General features: G+C 37.7%; 1 protein-coding gene across 4 annotated transcripts in view; it reads left to right on the top strand.

The window, feature by feature from the left end:
• Positions 1 to 20,633, top strand: part of CEP83 (centrosomal protein 83) — a 139,778-nt gene that overhangs the window by 59,081 nt on the left and 60,064 nt on the right. For all 4 annotated transcript variants that reach the window (XM_047788280.1, XM_047788278.1, XM_047788279.1 and 1 more), the window contains 2 exons: positions 7,324 to 7,416; positions 9,255 to 9,386. In XM_047788280.1, coding sequence (XP_047644236.1) covers positions 7,324 to 7,416; positions 9,255 to 9,386 — 225 coding nt within the window. The remainder of the gene's footprint in view (positions 1 to 7,323; positions 7,417 to 9,254; positions 9,387 to 20,633) is intronic.

Genomic DNA, 20,633 nt, shown 5'->3' on the forward strand with positions numbered 1-20,633 from the left:
GAGGTATTTGATTTTGTGAGGTGCAGTTTTAAAAGGTATCGTGTTTTTGTATTCCTTTTCTAATATTTCATTGCTGGTATACAGAAATGCAACTGACTTCTGAATGTTAATCTTATATCCTGCTCCTTTGCTGAATTTATGAATCAGTTCAAGTAGTTTTGGGGTTGAGTCCTTAGGGTTTTCTATGTATAGTATCATGTCATCTGCATACAGTGACAGTTTGATCTCTTCTCTTCCTATATGGATGCCTTTTATTTCTTTTGTTTGTCGAATTGCTGTGGCTAGGACTTCCAAAACTATGTTGAAGAGCAGTGGTGAGAGTGGGCATCCCTGTCTTGTTCCAGATTTGAGTGAGAAGGCTTTCAGTTTTTCCCCATTGAGGATTATATTTGCTGTGGGTTTCTCATAAATGGCTTTGATTATATTCAGGAATGTTCCCTCTATACCCACTTTGGCGAGGGTCTTGATCATGAATGGCTGTTGGACTTTGTCAAATGCTTTTTCTGCGTCTATTGAGATGATCATATGATTTTTGACTTTTTTTTGTTAATGTGGTGTATGATGCTGATTGATTTGCGTATGTTGAACCATCCTTGTGAACCTGGGATGAACCCAACCTGGTCATGGTGTATAATTTTTTTGGTATGTTGTTGGATTCGGTTGGCTAAGATTTTGTTGAGAATTTTTGCATCTATATTCATCAATGATATTGGGCGATAGTTTTCTTTTTTGGTGGTATCTCTGTCTGGTTTTGGCATGAGGGTGATGGTGGCATCATAGAATGTCTTTGGGAGTATTCCTTCTCCTTCAACCTTTTGAAAGAGTTTCAGGAGGATGGGCACCAATTCCTCTTTATATGTTTGATCAAATTCACCTGTGAAGCCATCTGGTCCTGGACTTTTATTTGTGGGGAGTGATTTTAGGACCTCTTCAATTTCATTTCTAGTGATGGGTCTGTTCAGTTGGTCTGTTTCTACTTGATTCAGTTTTGGCAGGCTGTAAGATTCTAGAAAATTGTCCATTTCTTCCAGATTGTCAAACTTGTTGCCATATAGTTGTTCATAGTATTCTCTTATGGTTTTTTGTATTTCTGCTGTATCCGTTGTGATTTCTTCCTTTTTCATTTATAATTTTGGTTATTTGGGTTCTTTCTCTCCTCTTTTTAGTGAGTCTGGCCAGGGGTTTGTCAATTTTGTTTACCTTTCAAAGAACCAGCTCTTGGTTTTATTAATTTTCTCTATTGTTTTTTGAGTCTCTATTTTATTGATTTCTTCTTTGATCTTTATAATTTCCTTCCTTCTGCTGACTTTAGGCCTTTTTGTTCTTCTTTTTCTAATTCATTTAGGTGGAGGGTTAAGTTGTCCATTTGGGATCTTTCTTCTTTTTGAGAAAGGCCTGTATTGCTATAAATTTCCCTCTGAGCACTGCTTTCGCAGCATCCCATAGATTTTGAGTGGTTGTGTCTTCTTTATCATTTGTTTCAAGGTAGTTTTTAATTTCCTTCTTGATTTCCTCATTGACCCACTGGTTTTTAGTAGCATGTTGTTTAGTCTCCATGCAGTAGGTTTTTTGTCATTTCTTTTCCCATGGTTGATTTCTAATTTCATGGCATTGTGGTCAGAGAAGATGCTTGAGATAATTTCTATGCTCCTAAATTTATTGAGATTAGCTTTGTGTCCCAATATGTGGTTGATTCTTGAGAATGTTCCATGAGCATTTGAGAAGAATGTGTATTCTGCTTTTTTTGGATGTAGTGTCCTGAAGATATCAATTAAGTCTAACTTTTCTATTGTTTCCTTTAGGCTCTCTGTTTCTTTATTGGTTTTCTGTCTAGAGGATCTGTCCATTGATGTGAGGGGGGTATTAAGGTCTCCTACTATGATTGTATTCTCATCAATATCTCCCTTTATGTCTGTTAATATTTGTGGTATGTATCTGGGTGCTCCTGTATTTGGGGCATATATGTTGACGATAGTAACATCCTCTCCTTGGATGGATCCCTTAATCATTAAGTAGTGTCCTTTGTCTTTCTTTATGTCTTTTGTTTTAAAGTCTATTTTGTCTGATATGAGCGTTGCGACTCCTGCTTTTCTGTCATGTCTATTGGCGTGAAATATTTTTCCCCACCCTTTCACTTTCAATCTATATGTATCTTTTGTCCTAAGGTGAGTTTCATGTAGGCAGCATATTGAAGGTTTTTGCCTTTTTATCCACTCAGCCACTCTGTATCTTTTGATTGGGGCATTAAGTCCATTGACATTTAAGGTGATAATTGATAGATGATTATTTTTTGCCATTTGAACCTCGTGTTCCAGTTGATTCTATGGTTCTCCATTCTTCCTTTTTTTTTTTTTTTTTGGTTGGATGATCTCCTGTTGTTATCTGCTTGAGTGTGTTTTTTTTTTCCATTTTTTGCAAATGCAGTATTTGGTTTTGGCTTGTGGTTGCCCTGTTTTTTAAGTATGCTAACCCCTTCCCATAATTGTGTGTTTTAGCCATTTACTTCCTAACATCCCTTGCCCACATTTTATGGTTTTGATGACTCTTTTTTATTTTTATTTTTTTCTTTTAATTTTATTTTGTTTGAAGCATGTTCATGATTAAATCTGTATGCTGGCTTATTTGAGTGACTGCTCTCTGATTGTGGTTTCCTCAGTCCTAGTTCTTCCTCTTCTTCTTCTTCTTCTTTTTTTTTTTTCTTCCCTTTCCTTCCTTTCTTTTTGGTTTAGAGAAGCCCTTTCAATATTTCCTCTAACCTGGGTTTTGTGTTGCTGTATTCTTTAAGTTTTTGTTTGTTGGAAAAAATTTTTATTTCCCCTTCTATTTTAAATGATATTCTTGCTGGATAGAGTATTCTAGGTTGCATATTTTTTCCTTTTAGCACTTTAAATATCTCTTGCCATTCCCTCCTGGCCTGTAGTGTTTCTGTAGAGAAATCAGCTGATATTATGGGGGTTCCCTTGTAGGTAACATTCTGTTTTTCTCTTGCTGCCTTTAGGATCCTCTCTTTATCACTAACTTTTGCCATTTTTATTATGATGTGTCTTGGTGTGGGTCTATTTGGGTTCAGTTTGTTTGGGGCCCTCTGTGCTTCTTGTATCTTAAACCCAGTATCCTTTAGATTTGGGAAGTTTCCATTGATAATTTCTTCTTCAAATATATTTTCTATCCCGTTATCTTTTTCTACTCCTTCTGCAATTCCTATTATGCGTAGATTGGCCCGCTTTATATTATCCCATAGGTTTCTTATATTGCTTTCCAGTTTTTTGATTCGGTTTTCTGTCTGTTGACCGGATTGAGTGATTTCCATTATTCTATCTTCCATATCACTGATTCGTTCTTCTGCATTATTCATTCTGGTTTTTACTGCCCTTAGTTCAGTTTGTATCTCTGCAAATGAATGTTCTAGTTTTTCTTGGCTCCTCCTTATATTTTCTAGTTCCTTTCTGAGGGTATCTGCATTACTGTTCATATCTTCTCTTAATTCCTTCAGTATTTTCACTATTTCTCTTTTGAACTCCAGGTCTGTCAGACTGCAGAGATCTGTTTCCCTTGTTGACTGTTTTAGGTGAGTTCTCCTGTTGGTTTGACTGGGGGTGGTTTCTCTGCTTCTTCATCTTGCTTGTTGTTTTCTTTCTCCTGAGGGAGTTGTACTCTCCATGATCGGGCAGTGTTTGCCTTGTCACTGCTGTGGAATATTTCCTGACGGCTGGCGTTGTTGGTCAATCTTTTTTGAGGCAGTGTGGCTTTTCTGGAGTGTTGATGGGGCTAACGGTGTTTCTTTGAAGCAAAGGAGGACTTCCTGAGGGCAGACAGGACTGGGAGGTCCACACCACAATGGTAGCAGATTTCACTTGGTCATGCAGAGCTTGCTCTGGTGTTTTTAGGCTGTGGGGTTCTTGCAGGGGGTTGGCGGTGTTGGGCAGCTGTTCCTCAGGAGTGCAGCACCCCCTGGGGGCTGGAGCAGCTATCTGGGTCTCTGAGAACCTAAGAAGCTCTTCCCTAGGGCAGCCCAACTCAGAAGGGCGGCCTGAGAATGTAGTCGGATCTTTTCACAGTCTGGCCAAGCTTGTCGCAGCTTTTCTGGGCTGCAGGGGCTCTTCCAGGGGGCTGGTGGTGCTGAGCAGCTATTCCGTGGGAGTGGGGCACCCCCTGGGGGCTTGGGTGGGTAGCAGGGCTGTTGGAAACCCAAGAGGCTCCTCCCTGGGCCAGCCTCACTCAGAAAAAGCCGTCCGAGAATTAGGCAGATCTATTCACGGCCTGGCTAGGCTTGTTCTAGCTTTTCTGGGCTGCAGGCCTTTTCTCGGGGGCTGGTGGTGTTTGGTGCTACTCTGTGGAAGTGTAGCCCCTCCAAAGGGCAAGCAGGCCTGTGCAGGGACAGCCTCTGCGGTGGTAGGCTTCAGGCAATTGTTGAGGCCAGCCCTCCTGGATGGCAGGCAGCCCAGGTTCGGGGAGAGCGTAGGGGGTGGCGGGGGGTGGGGGGGAGGGGATGCACTGGGAAGCACAGCTTTCAGCTAGCTAGCGGGCCTGTAAGCTTGCTGTGGCGTGGGGGGTATTCTATGGGGACCCACCCCTTCTTCTCTCCCCTCCCCAGCATGGGCGCAGACCAGGCTCTTCTCCCAGGTTCCCTCTGCTGTGGCTTTCCACTTCCCCGCCCCTAGAGTATTGCTCCCTTCCTCTGCGACAGCTTTGTTTTCTAGTCTCCCAGGCAGTCTCTGCCCTGTCAAATGGTTTCAGGACCTCCCAAGCAGTTTCCCGCTCCGCCTCGCCCCCCAGCCCCGTCTCAGGGTCTAACCTCTGGAGCCAAGGTCTCGGTGCCCAGCTCCCACCCAGGCGTTCCCCGGCCCTTTCTCGGCGACCAACCCTCGGAGGCGAGGTCTCGGTGCCCAGCCCCCACCCAGGCGTCGCAGTTTTTGGTGACTGTGCCCGTAGTTCAGATGGTCCGTTCGGTTCTCGATCGGCTTTTTCCGTACTCCAACTTACTGCTACACTCTTCTCTCCATCTGGAGATTCCTCCGGTTCGTTTGATCTTTCCCCCGTGTAGGTGACTTTCCAGGGTGCGGGATCCCTTTCTCCTCCGCAGTTCCCTTTCGGGAGCACCCGTCCCGCTCGGATTCACCTTCTCTCACTCTCCTCTTTTCTCTTGTTTTACCTAGTAATGTCACAAACTTCTTGCCGTTATTGGAGTTTAGGTTCTTCTGCCAGCGATTGGTTGCTGTTCTGTGCGAGTCATTTATTCTGTAGATGTGCTTTTTTGTTGTGTTTGTGGGAGAGGGCGAGCGTGTCCCCCTACTCCTCCACCATCTTGTCCTCTGTATCTTCTAACACTTGTGCCTCTGTCTCTCGACCTCTCTAGATTATTTAAAAGCAACTCATAATATCTTAACCGTAAACATTTTAGTATGTATCTCTATTATAGCAAGGCAATTCCTCAAAAGCTTAGCCAAAATACCATTTCCATACCTAAAAGTTCTTATTTCTTAGAGCCCTTTGTGTCTTTGTTCAGATTTCCCTAATTTTCCCATAGTTTTGCTTGCTTATTTTTATTTTTAGAGTTGTTTTGTTTGAAGCAGGATCCAAATAAAATTTACCTATTACTCTCTTTTAATTACCGTTTCTTCTCACCGTGGACTCAAAACTCACAGACTCGTGACATCATAAGCCGTTTTATGACTGGAGCTTTCAATCTGTTTTTCCTAGACCCATTCACTGCCTCTCTCCCACAGCCACCAGTTCTCTCCCACCAAAACTTTGGTCCATCTTGCATCTTCCTGAAATGTGTATATAGAGATGCCATTCTTTTTTTTAACCTTTTTTAAAAAATTAAAGTATAGTTGATTTATAGTGTGCTAATTTCTACTGTACAGAAAATTGACTTAGTTACATACATATATACATTCTTCTTAAAAGACTCCTTTCCGCTATGATTTATACCAGAAGATTGGATCTAGTTCGCTGTGTTATACAGTGGGACATCGTGTCTTATCCATTCCAAGTGTAATAGTTTGCATCTACTGCCCCCAAATTGTCAGTCTGTCTTTGTCCCTCTCCCTTTGTCCTTGATGAAAAGTTTGTTTTCTATGTCCATGAGTCTATTTATTTTGTAGATAGATTAACTTGTGCCTTTTTTTTTTTTTTTTTTTTGGCTGCACCTGCCACATGTTAATGTTCCTGGGCCAGGGCTTGAACCCAAGCCACAGCAGTGACAGCTCTGGATCTTTAACCACTAGGCCACCAGGGAACTCCTGTGCCATAGTTTAGATTACACATAAAAGTGATGTCATAGGGTATTTGTTTTTCTCTCTTCACATAGCATGATAATCTCTACTTGCGTCAATATTGCTGTAAAAGGCTTTTTTTTTGTGTGTCACTGAATAATATTCCATTATATATATGTACCACATCTTCTTAACCCATTCATCTGTCAATGACATTTAGGTTGTTTCTGTGTCCTGGCTATTATGAATAGTGCTGAAGTGAACATTGGAGTGCATGTATCTCTTTGAATCATTATTTTGGGTATGTGTCCAGGAGTGGGATTGCTGGATTATATGGTAATTCTATTTTTTGTTTCCTGAGGAATCTCCGTACTGTTCTCCATAGTGGTTCTACCAACTTACATTCCCACCAGCAGTGCAGGAGGGTTCCCTTTTTCTACAACCCTCTTCAGCATTTGTTATTTGTGGACTTATTGATGGTGGATGATGGCCAGTCGGACTGATGTGAGGGGGGTACCTTATTGTAGTTTTTTTTTTTTTTTTTTTCTTTTTAGGGATGTACCACAGCATATGGAAGTTTCCAGGCTAGGGGTCATATAGGAGCTGAAGGTCAGATCTGAGCTGCGTCTGTGACCTACACCACAGCTTAGGGCAACACCAGATCCTTACCCCACTGAGCAGGGGTTAAAGTAAAAATCAGCTTTTCCCGATTGAAAATAAGTCTGAAGAATTTCCTGTGGTATATACCACATTATTAACACCTTTGTTTTGCTTGCTCTAGAAAATAGACTCAGGTACTGTATCCAGCATGATAACCTTAGCTGCCAACCTGGTTATTTGTAATAATAACAGTAATCAGTGATTGACGTTACCCTCATCTTAATGGAATTTTAGACATCTCTGAGAGCCTGAAATTGAGTTTCTCAAAGTATTACTCCAATGATGGTTTTCTTTATATAATGGTCACTGTAGGAATAGGTATATTGTGAAATTTCTGTTAGTTGAATTTCCTTGTCATAATTAGGGGAGAAGCTTGGAAATATGTCTAATTCTTTAATATTTGTCATTTCATATTTAGAATTATTTGTATTTCTCTTCATATTAGGTATTAACCCCTCAAAAGTTGGAATTGTTACGAGCCCAAATACAGCAGGAACTAGAAACTCCAATGAGAGAACGTTTTAGGAATCTTGATGAAGTAAGTAATTTGTATAGAATGACTTAGCATTTATCTTCATGTGACTGTGAAAGGCTTCATGAAAAGCATCATTCTCCTCCTACTCGAGAGCCCCATGGTAGCTTCCCTTCTTACTCAGAGTGCTCTTGGTGGCCATTAAGGCTGCACGGGATCCGCTCTCACGCCTCCATGCACACTGGCCTCCATGGTGCTTCTTTAGCACTCCAGAAACGGTGTAGTTCAAGTCTTTGCCCTAGCGGTTACTCCTGCCATGCATCTTTTGCCTAACTTCCTCATCTCTTTCAAGTCTTTGCCAAAATTTCACCACCTCAATGAGGCCTACTTTGACCAACCCCCACCTCCACTTAATATTGCAACCTGCCTTTCCCATCACTCTCCGTAGACTTTTGGGTTCCCGTTTACCCTGCTCTGCTCTTTATTTTTCTCTAGCATTTATTATCGTATAGTGTTTCTTTTGCTTATTTTTAATTCTCTTTTACTACCTCTGGAATGTAAATTGCATGAGAAGAGGACCCTATATCTGTTTTGTTCACTGTTATATTCCAAGTTCCGGAAACTTCCTAGCATACAAGTGCTCAGTTAATATTTGTTGAATGAAAGAATGAATTTCATGCAACCTCAGAAAAGTACAAATTTGTTAATTTTTCTTCAGATTGAGATCAGTCTCCTCCTATGAAATGTTGGTATGTCACTCTACTTAATAAAGGGAACAGGAAAAGATGACACATAAAGTATGTTACATATTTTGCTAGATATTTTGTATATGTTACCTTATTTAATAAATATATGGGCCTTATACACACAAATGAATATTGTCCCCTTTAAAATGGGCCTCTTTAGAAGCTGTAGTCTAGGGATACTGCCAATTGCAGTAAACCGTTGTGGAATCCTCTTTATAAATGCCTTACTGGCTTGATAAAGTCATCTTTTGAATATCCTCCTGGTGGATAACCAAAGCATTATGGTTTAGGAGTAGATTTAATTTTGTGGAATTAAAAAATCACTCAAGCCTAAGGTGGGTGATCAAGTTAAGTAAAAGCATGTTTTTCAAAAAAAAAAAAAAAAAAAAGTTTGTCTCTAGTAAGATTACAAAACCCACTTTCTTGGTTTGTAAACTGATTTAGAAAGCGACATCTTTTAACTGAATATTTACAGTGAGCTGAATATTTTAGGAGACATGCTTTCCTTTATTAATTTCCATGTGCATGTTGAAATAGTGTTACATCTTCCTGATCTGTTGCCTGTAGAGATTCAGAATGCCAGCAACTTTTGTAGTGCTAGGAAGCAGCATTGAAGCATAGGAATTGCATGTGTTCCTGGTGAGTCAGAAGAATTGGTGCTACTTATATTCTTCAGACTGGTGTGCATTGGACTGTCATTGTAATATTTGATTGAACCTTAAGTTACTGTACTAAATATTCAAGTAATCTGTTACCTACTTGGAATTCATCCTGACTTTTAGGGGGGTATTTTATATTTTATTAAAGAATTAATTTTTAAAATCTAACTGTATTTTGAAAAGTATGCTACAACTTTTACTAAATCTAGAGGTCAGAACTTTTGGCATGCTATACATTTTTATTATTATGAGAATCGGTGAGGAAATAAGAGTAATTGTAATTTGCATTGCTGATACCTTCTCGGGGTATGCTAACTCTGTTTATAACGTCCTTGTCATGAGAACTTTTCTAAAATTTATTTATACTTCCGTTAATCTTATTTTTTACTTTTAGAATGGCTCTCATAATTTTTGAAAAATTTTAAATTGATTTGATTTTTGGAGTGAGTACAATTTTCATTTATAAATTTGTGATAAATTACAATCTTTTTTAATCTAGGAAGTGGAAAAGTATCGAGCTGAATATAATAAGCTTCGCTATGAACATACATTTCTCAAATCAGAATTTGAACACCAGAAAGAAGAATTTGCACGTGTTTTAGAAGAAGAAAAAATAAAATATCAATCAGAGGTAAGTTGTTGATTATACTAGTTGAGTCATTATCCTTCTAGTCAATAAAATTGTATGATTTTTTTTGTGTGTGAATTCCAGCTTAGAGTTGGTTGCGTAATTAAGTTGTCTAAATTAATGGTCATGTATTTGTCATGCTTTTTATCTGGACATGACTTTTTTCTTGTGAATATTCCTTTTTGGCTGTTAGATTTTCTTATCCTTTCCTTTTTTATTTTGTCCCAGTCAGATAAAGTCTCTCTTCTCTGTTAGCCACAGAGACAGACTTCTCTTTGCAAATAAATAGTTTGTCTGTGTGATTTTTTATTTAGCACTGTCCCCTTCTACACCTTAGAGTCAGTCCGTATTCAGGAGAGCTCTTGGTGTCAGCCTGTGCACCTTGTTTCTACTGATAGAAACAAGAAATTTATACTTGAGGATGTTCCCATCACCGTCACTTTGTTCTTTCTGACATCTACAACAGCACCGTTCTCTCTTTGATACCCCCAGCCTATACCCTTATTCTCTATTTGTCGAGTTTGACAGCCTCTCTACTCATTTTGTGGTTTGTTTCCTGTTTTAGCCAAAACCCAGCTTTGTCGTTCTTATTCTTTATGTTGCTTTTAGATGATTTTTTCAGGATGGAACAAGGGAAATACTAGTTTTATCCTGCTGTATTTAAATAAGAAGCCTAATGCTAGTTGAATTTATAAAAAGTAGCCAGGTATCTGTAGTTATGTGAAGCACTTGTGTACAAACACACCTTTGTTATATATTTACTGCATTATCTTTATTTGGAACTAAGCTAAAATATACTCTCTTTCCTTTACCAAATACTAATTGGAACAGAGTGATATCTTCTTACCCATGAGCACATTGTTCCATGATTGTTTGAAATGTAAGAAGGTGAATGAATTTTGGATCATCTGAGTCCATTAAAGATACAGTGCCAGAAAAGTGTAAATATTTATAATAGCCTTTTTATTTAAAAATTATTTATGCCTTTAAATGATTTTTATCCATATGATCTCACTTCTGTTATAATGGTCAGTGAGATGGGGCAGGACTGTCTTATGTTCTCTAGTTGAAATTGGAGACACTGAAGTACAAAATCAGTGACCTGCCCAAAGTCTCACAGAAACTCAGCAGCTAAGCTAACAAGAGAACTCAGGTATCCCAACTCCCAGCCTAGACATTTAAGTTTGAAATTACCAATGATTTGAAGTTGCCATGCTTGTTGGGGGCCATATTACCATTGTAGTTTTGTAGAAAGATCAGTCAGTCTACATTATGTATGATTATGAATGATTTTTGAATCTGTAGTTATGATAGGCTAGATAGATATAGTTCCTTTAGGAACTGAATATAGAAATTTTCCTGTGGAAAAAACGATTCATAAAGATGTCTAGCTTAAAATGTAGATTTAGTATATTGAAGAGTAACTACTGAGGTTCAAGATAGTGGTGCTTTATTTTACATTTTGCTTTTAAAATCTTATGTTGATGTTTATCTGTAATAATTATTGGTATTCTCTAGTTTCTTAGTTTTTTTATTTTAAGGAATGAAACCTGCATCTGAAATCTGATGACTGTTCTATTTTTTCACCCATGAAAGACCAAATGATATTCATTAAAAATTTTAAGGTGCCACTGGCATCATCAGTTTTTTACTTGGAATGTCTTATGACATTCTTAGAAATCTGAAGATAAACAGCTATGTAAGAAGACATGATTAGTAAAGGCTAGAAAAATAAAACTTTCTAATAAGACCAAAGTTCTCTTTTTTTCTACTTGCCTGTTGATTATGCAGGAGCAATATTAGTCAGTGGGTAATTGGGTATCTGCTTTCATTCCTTCACTTTATATTCCAGTTTTTCTATACAATTAAAATAAAAACTAGTGAGATGATGTGGATCATGAAACAGCAGTAAAACTTCAAAGTAAAACCTACTCTTGCCATCTATCAATTTTTCGATTTTACAGTTTTAACTGTTGTAAAATATATTAGCTTGGTGGACTAAAAATAATTGGATTTTCTTGCATTAATTAAGGATTCACACAATACTCGTATACTTTCACTTCTACAGATAAAAGACATAACTGAATATTCTTTATTGTTTTGGTTTGTAGGGAAAGACTTGAGGGACATTTTGTTAGTGTTTTCCTAAAAGCACTAGAGGAAATCACATGTCCCTCATGATAGATTTTTTTCTTCTGAATTTTTTTTTTTTTAATTCAGGTATAGTTGATTTACAATGTTGTACCAGTTCCTTCTGTACAGCAAAGGGATCCAGGAATATTTTTTTAAATACTATTTTTAAAAAAAAATTATTCTCCATCATGGCCTATCCCAGGAGATTAGATATAGTTCCCTGTGCTGTACAAGTAGGACCTTATTGTCTGTCCATTCTAAATGTAATACTTTGCATCTATCAACCCCAAATTCGCAGTCCATCCCACTTCTTCACCCTTCTCCCTTGACAGCCACAAGTCTGTTCTCCATGTCTCTGAGTCTGTTTCTCTTTGTAAATAGGTTCATTTGTGCCATATTTTAGATTCTACATATAAGTGATATCATGTGTTTGTCCTTCTCTTTTTGATATACTTCACTCTATGATAATCTCTAGTTGTATCCATGTTGTTGCAAATGGCATTATTTCATTCTTTTTTTATGGTTGAGTAGTATTCCAATGTGTGTGTGTATATATGTGTGTGTGTATATATATATATATATACACACACACACACATCTTCCATAATTTGTTCATCTGTTGATGGACATTTTTAGGTTGTTTCCATATCTTGGCTGTTGTGAATAGTGTTGCTATGAACATATCAGTGTGTGTATCTTTTTGAATTATAGTTTTGTCCAGATATATGTCCATGAGTGGAATTGCTGGATCATAAGGTATTTCTTTTTCTTTTTCTTTTTTTTTGTATTTCTATATTCAGCTTTCTGAGGAACCTCCATACTGTTTTCCATAGTGGTTGTACTAATTTACATTCCCACCAAAAGTAGGAGTGTTTCCTTTTCTCCACACCCTCTCCAGCATTATTGGTAGATTTATTAATGATGGCCATTCTGACCAGTGTGAGTTGGTACCTCATTGTGGTTTTGATTTACATTTCTCAAATAATTATTGATGTTAAGCATTTTTTCATGTGCCTAGTGGTCTTCCTTATGTCTTCTTGGGAGAAATGTCTGTTTAGGTCTTCTGCCTATTTTTTGATTGATTGGGTTTTTTTGGTGGTTGTTGTCGAGTTGTGTGAGTTGTTTGTATATTTGGGAGATTAAGGCCTTGTTGGTTGCATCCTTTGCAACTGTTTTCTTCCATTCCATAAGTTGTCATCTCATATTTTTTTTTTTTTTTTATGGTTTTGCTGTCTCTGCAAAAGCTTGTAAGTTTGATTAGGTCCCATTTATTTATTTTTGTTTTTATTTCTATTGCCTTAGGAGACTGACCTAAGAAAACATTTGTATGGTTTATATCAGAGAATGTTTTGCCAGTATTCTCTTCTAGGAGTTTTATAGTGTCATGTCTTATATTTAAGTCTTTAAGCCATTTCGAGTTTATTTTTGTGCATAGAGTGAGGGTATGTTAGAGTTCTTTGATTTACATGCAGCTGTCCAGTTTTCCCACTACCGCTTGCTGAAGAGATTTTTTTCCCCCCATTTTATATTCTTCCCTCCTTTATTAAAGATTAACAGGCTGTAGATACCTGGGTTTATTTCTGGGCTCTCTATTCTGTTCTGTTGATCCATATGTCTTGATGTCACACTGTCTTAATTACTGTAGCTTTGTAATATTGTCTGAAGTCTGGAAGAGTTAGGCCTCTTGCTTCGTTTTTTTTTGTTTTTTTTTTTCCCCCTCCTCAAGATTGCTTTGGCAATTCTGTGTCTTTAATGGTAACATAAATTTTGGCATTATTTGTTCTAGTTCTGAGGAAAATGTCATGGTTAATTTGATAGTGATTACTTTAAATCTGTAGATTGCTTTGGGCTATTTTAACAATGTTAGTAACTTCTTCCAATCCAGGAGCATGGGATATCTTTCCATTTCTTTGAATCCTCTTTAATTTTCTTTATGAATATTTTTGTTGTTGTTGTTGTTGTTGTTGTTGCTATTTCTTGGGCCGCTCCCACGGCATATGGAGGTTCCCAGGCTAGGGGTCGAATCGGAGCTGTAGCCACCGGCCTACGCCAGAGCCACAGCAACGCAGGATCCGAGCCGTATCTGCAACCTACACCACAGCTCACGGCAACGCCGGATCGTTAACCCACTGAGCAAGGGCAGGGACCGAACCCGCAACCTCATGGTTCCTAGTCGGATTCGTTAACCACTGCGCCACGACGGGAACTCCTCTTTATGAATATTTTATAGTTCTCAGCGTAGAAGTCTTTCACCTCCTTGGTCACATTTATTACTAGGTTTTTTTTTTTTTTTTTTGGTGTCGTTTTAAAAGGTATTGTATTTTTGTAGTCCTTTTCTGATATTTCATTGTTAGTATGCAGAAATGCAACCAATTTCTGATTGTTAACCTTGTATTCTCTTACCTTGTTGAATTTGTCTATTAGTTTTAATAGTTTTTGTGTAGAGTCCTTAGGATTTTCTATATGTAGTATCAAGTCATCTGAATATAGTGACACTTTTACCTCTTCTCTTCCAGTCTGGATATCTTTTATTTATTTATTTATTTATTTCTGATTGCTGTGGCTAAGACTTCCAATATTATGTTGAATAAAAGTAGTGAGAGAGGGTATCTTCGTCTTGTTCTAGATTTTGTCAGGAAGGCATTCAGCTTTCTCTGTTGAATATTATACTGGCTATATCAAACTGTTTCTGAGTAACTTAACTGCATAACAGAACAAAAGATTTAAAAATATATAAAGGAATACAAAAGAACCTCACACTGAAAAAAAACCATGAAATTCACAGTGTTTAATAACATCCAGGATAAAATGACTGGGTTCTGCCAAACATTTAATGAAGAAGTTATCAAGTCTTTATACTTCTTCCAGAAAATAGAATCAGAGGCAATTTTTTCTTAATTTGTTCCATGAGGCGAGCATTACCCCAATACCTAATCCAAAGGCATTATGGGAAAACTATAGACCAGACCCTCTCAGAACAAAGATGTAAGAATCCTCAACAAAATATTAGCAAATTGAAATCAACAATATATAAAAGGAATGCACCATGAACAAGAAGGGTTTATTCCAGGCATTCAAGTCTGGTTCAGCATTAGAAAATGAGTTAATGTAATTCATCACATCAATTAGACAAAGAAAAAAAATCATGTGATCATAGCAATAGATGCAGAAGAAGCTTTCAATAAAATCCAACACCCATTTGTGAAAAAAACTCTTAGCAAACTAAGAATAGAGGGGAACTACCTCAGCTTGATAAAAAAACATCTATAAAAACCTGCACCTAATGCCATACTTGGTGGAGAAACCAGAAACTAAGATAGGGAACAAGGCAAGGATGTCCCCTCTTACCAGTCCTTTTCAGTATTGTACTTGAAGTCTGAGCTAATACAGTTAAGGCAAGAAAAGGAAATAAAAGACATACAAGTTTTGAAGGAAGAAGCAAAACTCTCCTTGTTTACAAATACATGACTGTGCAGAAAGTCTGAAACAATCAGTTAAAAAACTCCTGGAACTAATCAGCCCTTAGAGTCACAGGATACAAAGTTAATATACAGATGACAGTCACTTTCTTATATGACAGTAATGAAAAAGTAGACTCTGAAATTAAAAAGCAGCATCAAGTTGCCTCCATAGCACAGTAAACAGTGTGTCAGTCTCATAAAAAGCAGTATCATTTAATTAGCATATCCCCAAATGAAATATTTATAAAAATACATGCAAGATCTATATGAAGATCTAATGAACATAATCAGGGAGGAATAAATAAAGTAATAAATAAATAGAGGAATAAATAGAGTAATATTCTAATATTCATGGAGAGAAAGATGTTGTCAAGATGACTAATCTCAATAAAAACTCCAGCGAGTTTTTTAAATATCAGCAAATTAATTCTAACATTTATAGAAAGAGGCAAAAGATCCAGAGTAGTCAGTACAATATTGAAGAAGGACAAAGTTGAAGGACAGACTATAGGGCTATGGTAAAGACAATGTGATAATGGCAAAAGAACAGACAAATAGATTAACTGAATAGACCAGAGAGTTGAGAAATAAACCCATACAAATATAGTCATCTGGTCTTTGACAGAGAAGAAAGGGCAGAATAGAGAAAAATAGTCTTTTCAATAAATAATGCTAAAACAACTAGAAATGTACATGTAAAAAAAAAAATGGAGCTAGACATAGACCATACCACCTTCACAAAAATTAACACAAAATGGTTTATAGACCTAAATATAAAATTTAAAATTATCAAGCTCCTAGAAGATAATGGAGGAAAAAAGCTAGATGACTTTGGGTTTAGCAATAACTTATATAGAGCACCAAAGATGTGATACAGGAAAGAAATAATTGTTAAGTTAGATTTCATTGAAATAAAAAAATTTCTGCTCTGAAAGACATTCTTAAGAGATTGAGAGGAGAAGCCATATACTGGGAGAAAATATTTGCTACAGATACATATGATAAAGGACTGTTCTTCAAAATATACAAGGAACTGTGTATGAAACTCAACAGTAAGAAAACAACTTGATTTTAAAATAGGCCCAAAGATCTTAACAGACATCTCACCAAAGAGAAGGTATATGACAAAAGAGCATATGCAGACGTATTTAGCCTAAGTCGTTAGGGAATTGCAAATTAAAACAACATTGTGATAACCATTATATACTGATTAGAATGGTCAAATCCAAAACACTGGGAATACCAATTGCTGATGAGGATGTAGTACAATAGGACTCCTCACCACTGCTGGTGGAAATGCCTCTTCAGAAGTCAGTTTGGCAATTTCTTACAAAACTAAACATAATCTGATTATGCGACCCAGCAGTCATATTCCCAGGTGTTTACCTCAGAGTTGAAAACTTACGTTTGCACAACAACCTGCACACTAATATTGCTAGCAACTTTATTCCTAATTGCAAAAATTTGTAAGCAACCAAGATGCTCTTCAGTAGGTGAAGAGTTATATAAACTATGATATATCCAGACAATGGAATATTATCCTGTTGTACAAAGGAGTGAGCTATCAAACCATGAAAAGATATGGAGGCACCTTAAATATGTATTATTAACTGAAAGAAGCCAATCTGAAAAGGTTACATACTGCAGGATTCCAACATAGGACATTTTGGAAAAGACAAACTATGAAGATAAAAAGTTTGGTGGTTGCCAGGGCTTAGAGGAGAGGGGCAAGATGAGTAGATGATACACAAAGGATTTTTAAGGCAGTGAAACTAGTTTGTGATACTACAGTGGTGGATACATGCCAGCACACATTTGTCAAAATGCATAGAATATGCAATACCGAGAGTGAACTGTAAAACTGTAGACTTTTGGTCATAATGATATGTCAGTATAGTTTCATCACTTGTAGCAAATGTTCTGTTTTGGTATGAGATGTTGATATTGGGGGAGTCTGTGCATATTGAGGGCAGGGAGATATAGGAACTGTACTTTCTGTTAAATTTTGCTCTAAACCTAAAACTACTCTAAAATATAAAGACTATTTTAAAAAATGACTTAGCATGCAGAGAAGCAGGAAAATCTATTTCAGAATGAATGAAAAGATCAATTGATGGAAACAGACCTAGAAATTACAGACTTAGTAGACAAAGTCATCAAACCATTTAAATATACTCCATGTGCTTGAAAAGTTTAGGGAAAAGTTGGAGTTCCCGTCGTGGCGCAGTGGCTAACGAATCCGACTAGGAACCATGAGGTTGCGGGTTCGGTCCTGCCCTTGCTCAGTGGGTTAACGATCCGGCGTTGCCGTGAGCTGTGGTGTAGGTCGCAGACACGGCTCAGATCCCGCGTTGCTGTGGCTCTGGCGTAGGCTGGTGGCTACAGCTCCGATTCGACCCCTAGCCTGGGAACCTCCATATGCCGTGGGAGCAGCCCAAGAAATAGCAACAACAACAACAACAACAAAAAAGACAAAAGACAAAAAAAAAGTTTAGGGAAAAGTCAAACAAAATGAGAGAGATGAGAATAATAATAATAATCATAATTTCATCATTACTGTTTGGCCATGCTTGTGGCATGTGGAAGTTCCTGGGCTAGGGATTGAACCCATGCCACAGCAGCAACTCAAGCCACTGGAGTGACAACACCAGATATTTAACCTGCTGTGCCACAGAAGAACTCCATATTTTTAAGAAAAGAGCATAGCAATGACAAATACAATCTAAATGAAAATACATTTGAAGTAGATTAATTCCTGCAGAAGAAAAAATAATAGCTAAATTGAAGGTACAGCAGTAGAAACTGAGATGAAATACAGAGAGAAAAAAGATAGGGAAAATATGAATAGAGCCTATATGCAGATAACACTGGATAATTGAATTCTAAAAGAAGGGCAGAACAGTATAAAATATTTAAGAAATAATGGCCAAATTTTTCAGATTTTATGAAAACTATGAACTCACAGATCTAAGACTCTCACTGTACCACATACACAGAAAATTATACCAAGGCACATAGATTCAAATTACTGGAGTTTCCTTTGTGGTGCAGTGGGTTAAGAACCCAACTGCAGCAGCTCGGGCCAATGTGGAGGCACAGGCTCAATTCCCGAGCCCAGTGCAGTGGATTAAAATGATCCATGTTGCCACAGCTTTAGCCCAGATTTAGTCCTTGGACAGGGAACTTAAAAAAAAAAAAAACACTGGATCTTATATATACCAACGAACATGAGACACTGAAAGATAGAGGAAAGGCATACCAGCTAAGGACCTTGGGACCCAAGGATTGACTGTAGTATGTTTGCAGTGGTTTCATTTTGCCTACAATGGCCCAGTATTGATGCTGAGAAACCAGCAACTTGACCTAGGCAGTAAGAATTCCTAGCACAGACCTGTTGTCTCCAGGCAAGCATTAGGAAAAGAGCAGCAGAGTAGCCTACGTAATTTAGATAATAACAGTTCTACTGCAGCCAAATACTACAATTAAAAACTGACGCTGTATCTACCCATACCAGCAAAGGCCAGCGGTGCACCTAGACTTCCACCTTCCCAGGATGTAATGAGGAACCCTAACTCACAACCAAGATGATAGCAGAGAAGGCCAGGCAGGGAGCCACGACTTACATTCACACTTGACAATAACAAGGACTCTCCTCTTCCCTTGCCAAGGTGGCAGTGGAGATGATATTAGGAGCCTAGGTTTCTACCCTCAACTGGCAGTAATGAGGTGCCCCACTCTTTGCCTTCTTGGCTTGTGTCAGGGAAGGTCTAGTATAGAATCAGGATTTTTGCCACTGCATAGCCATGTAGTGTCAGTGGAGGACCCATGGGGAGCAGTAATAAATCACTCTTACACCTGTCATCTGGGGAGGCACCAGTGGGCCTAGTGGTGAGCTGGAACTCTCACTTCTACCCAGCATGGGTGTTATGAGGGACCTCCCACACCATGGGTATCATAGAGGTAAATTGGAGAATCTGCATCACCACCTATACCTGGCAGTAATGGGATAGTAACACCTCATTACTTACCCTGTCAGAGTGATCTCATAGAAAGTCTGCTAAATAGAACAGAAACTTTTTTTTTCTTTTTGCTTTTTAGGGCCACACCTGCAGCATATGGGGGTTCCCAAGCTAAGGGTCAAATTGGAGCTATAGCTGCTGGCTTATGCCACAGCCACAGCAACACAGATTCCAAGCTGCATCTGCAACCTACACCATAGCTCACAGCAACACCAGATCTTTAACCCACTGAGTGAGGCCAGGGATCGAATCTGCAACCTCATGGTTCCTAGTCAGATTTGTTTCCATTGCACCACGACAGGAAATCCCTAAAACAGAAATTTTAACATCCACAGTCTCATAACACATACCTAAAAAGTCTAAATTTCAATCAAAAATCACTTACATTGAGAACCTGGGAGATCTCAAACTCAGTGAACAAAGATAGTAGCTTGTCAACGTTGAGATGATAGAGATGTTAGAATTATCTGACAAAATTTTAGAACGGCCTTAGTAAAAATCCTTAAATTATAAACATGCTTGCAACAAATGAAAAAATAGAGTCTCACCAAAGATACAGAAAATATGAAGAAAAATCAAATGGAAATTTTAGAACTGAAAAATAGAACCAAGAAAACAATACAAATGTCTTGACATTTTGGCTGGCCTCAACAGCAGAATGGAAGGGACAGAAGAAAGAATCAGTGAACTTAAAGGCAGAACATTAGAAATTACTAGAAGTGAACAAACTGCAGAAACTAGATTAAAAAAAGAAATGAACAGATAGTGCCGCAGGTAACCTTTTGGACTTAGAAGAATCTTAGAAGTAAGATTCTTGTCCTTGAAAGGAAAAGATAAAGTAGTGCTAAAAAGTACTTGAAGAAATCCGGGCTGAAAAATCCTCGAATTTGGTAGGCATGATATACAGATTCAGGAATCTGTATGAGGATTAAATAGGATAAAACCAAAGAAATCCATAATAAGAGACATTATAATAAAACATAAAAACTATAGGAAAAGCAAATCTTGAAAGCAGCAAGAGAAAAACGATACCTTACTTATAGAGGGAAAACAATTCTACACTACTTCTCATCAGAAACCATAGAGGCCAGAAGGAAGTGACACAGAATTATCAAGTACTGAAGGAAAAGATGTGTTGCAACAAAAATATTTTTCAGGAATGAAGGGTAAATCAAGATATTCTTAGGAAAAGGAAAACTAAGAGAATCCCTTGCCAGTAGACTTATTCAAAATCATGTCTAAGGGAAATTCTCAAAACAGAAAACAATAAAAGAAGGAATTTTAAAACATCAAGAAGAATAAAATACAGTAAGCATATAGACCTTCTTTTCCTGAATTAATTTTCTAAATTTTGTTTGATGATTGAAATAAAAATTATAACACTGTCAGGTGTGGTTTTAAATGTGTTTAGAGGAAATAATTCAGACAGTTATAAATAAGAGAAGTATGTAAGTGGAAATAAAGCTTCTGCACATCACTTGAATGGTTAGATGAGTCCAGTAGACTATGACAAGTTATGTATTACAATGTAATATTCAGAGCAACAACTATGAGAGCTGTCCAGAAAGAGATATACTCAAAACATGATAGATAAATCAAAAAGGAATCCTGTAAAACTACAAGAAGGCAGGAAAAAG

This window comes from Phacochoerus africanus, chromosome 7, assembly GCF_016906955.1.
Source record: "Phacochoerus africanus isolate WHEZ1 chromosome 7, ROS_Pafr_v1, whole genome shotgun sequence".
Lineage (NCBI taxonomy): Eukaryota > Metazoa > Chordata > Mammalia > Artiodactyla > Suidae > Phacochoerus > Phacochoerus africanus.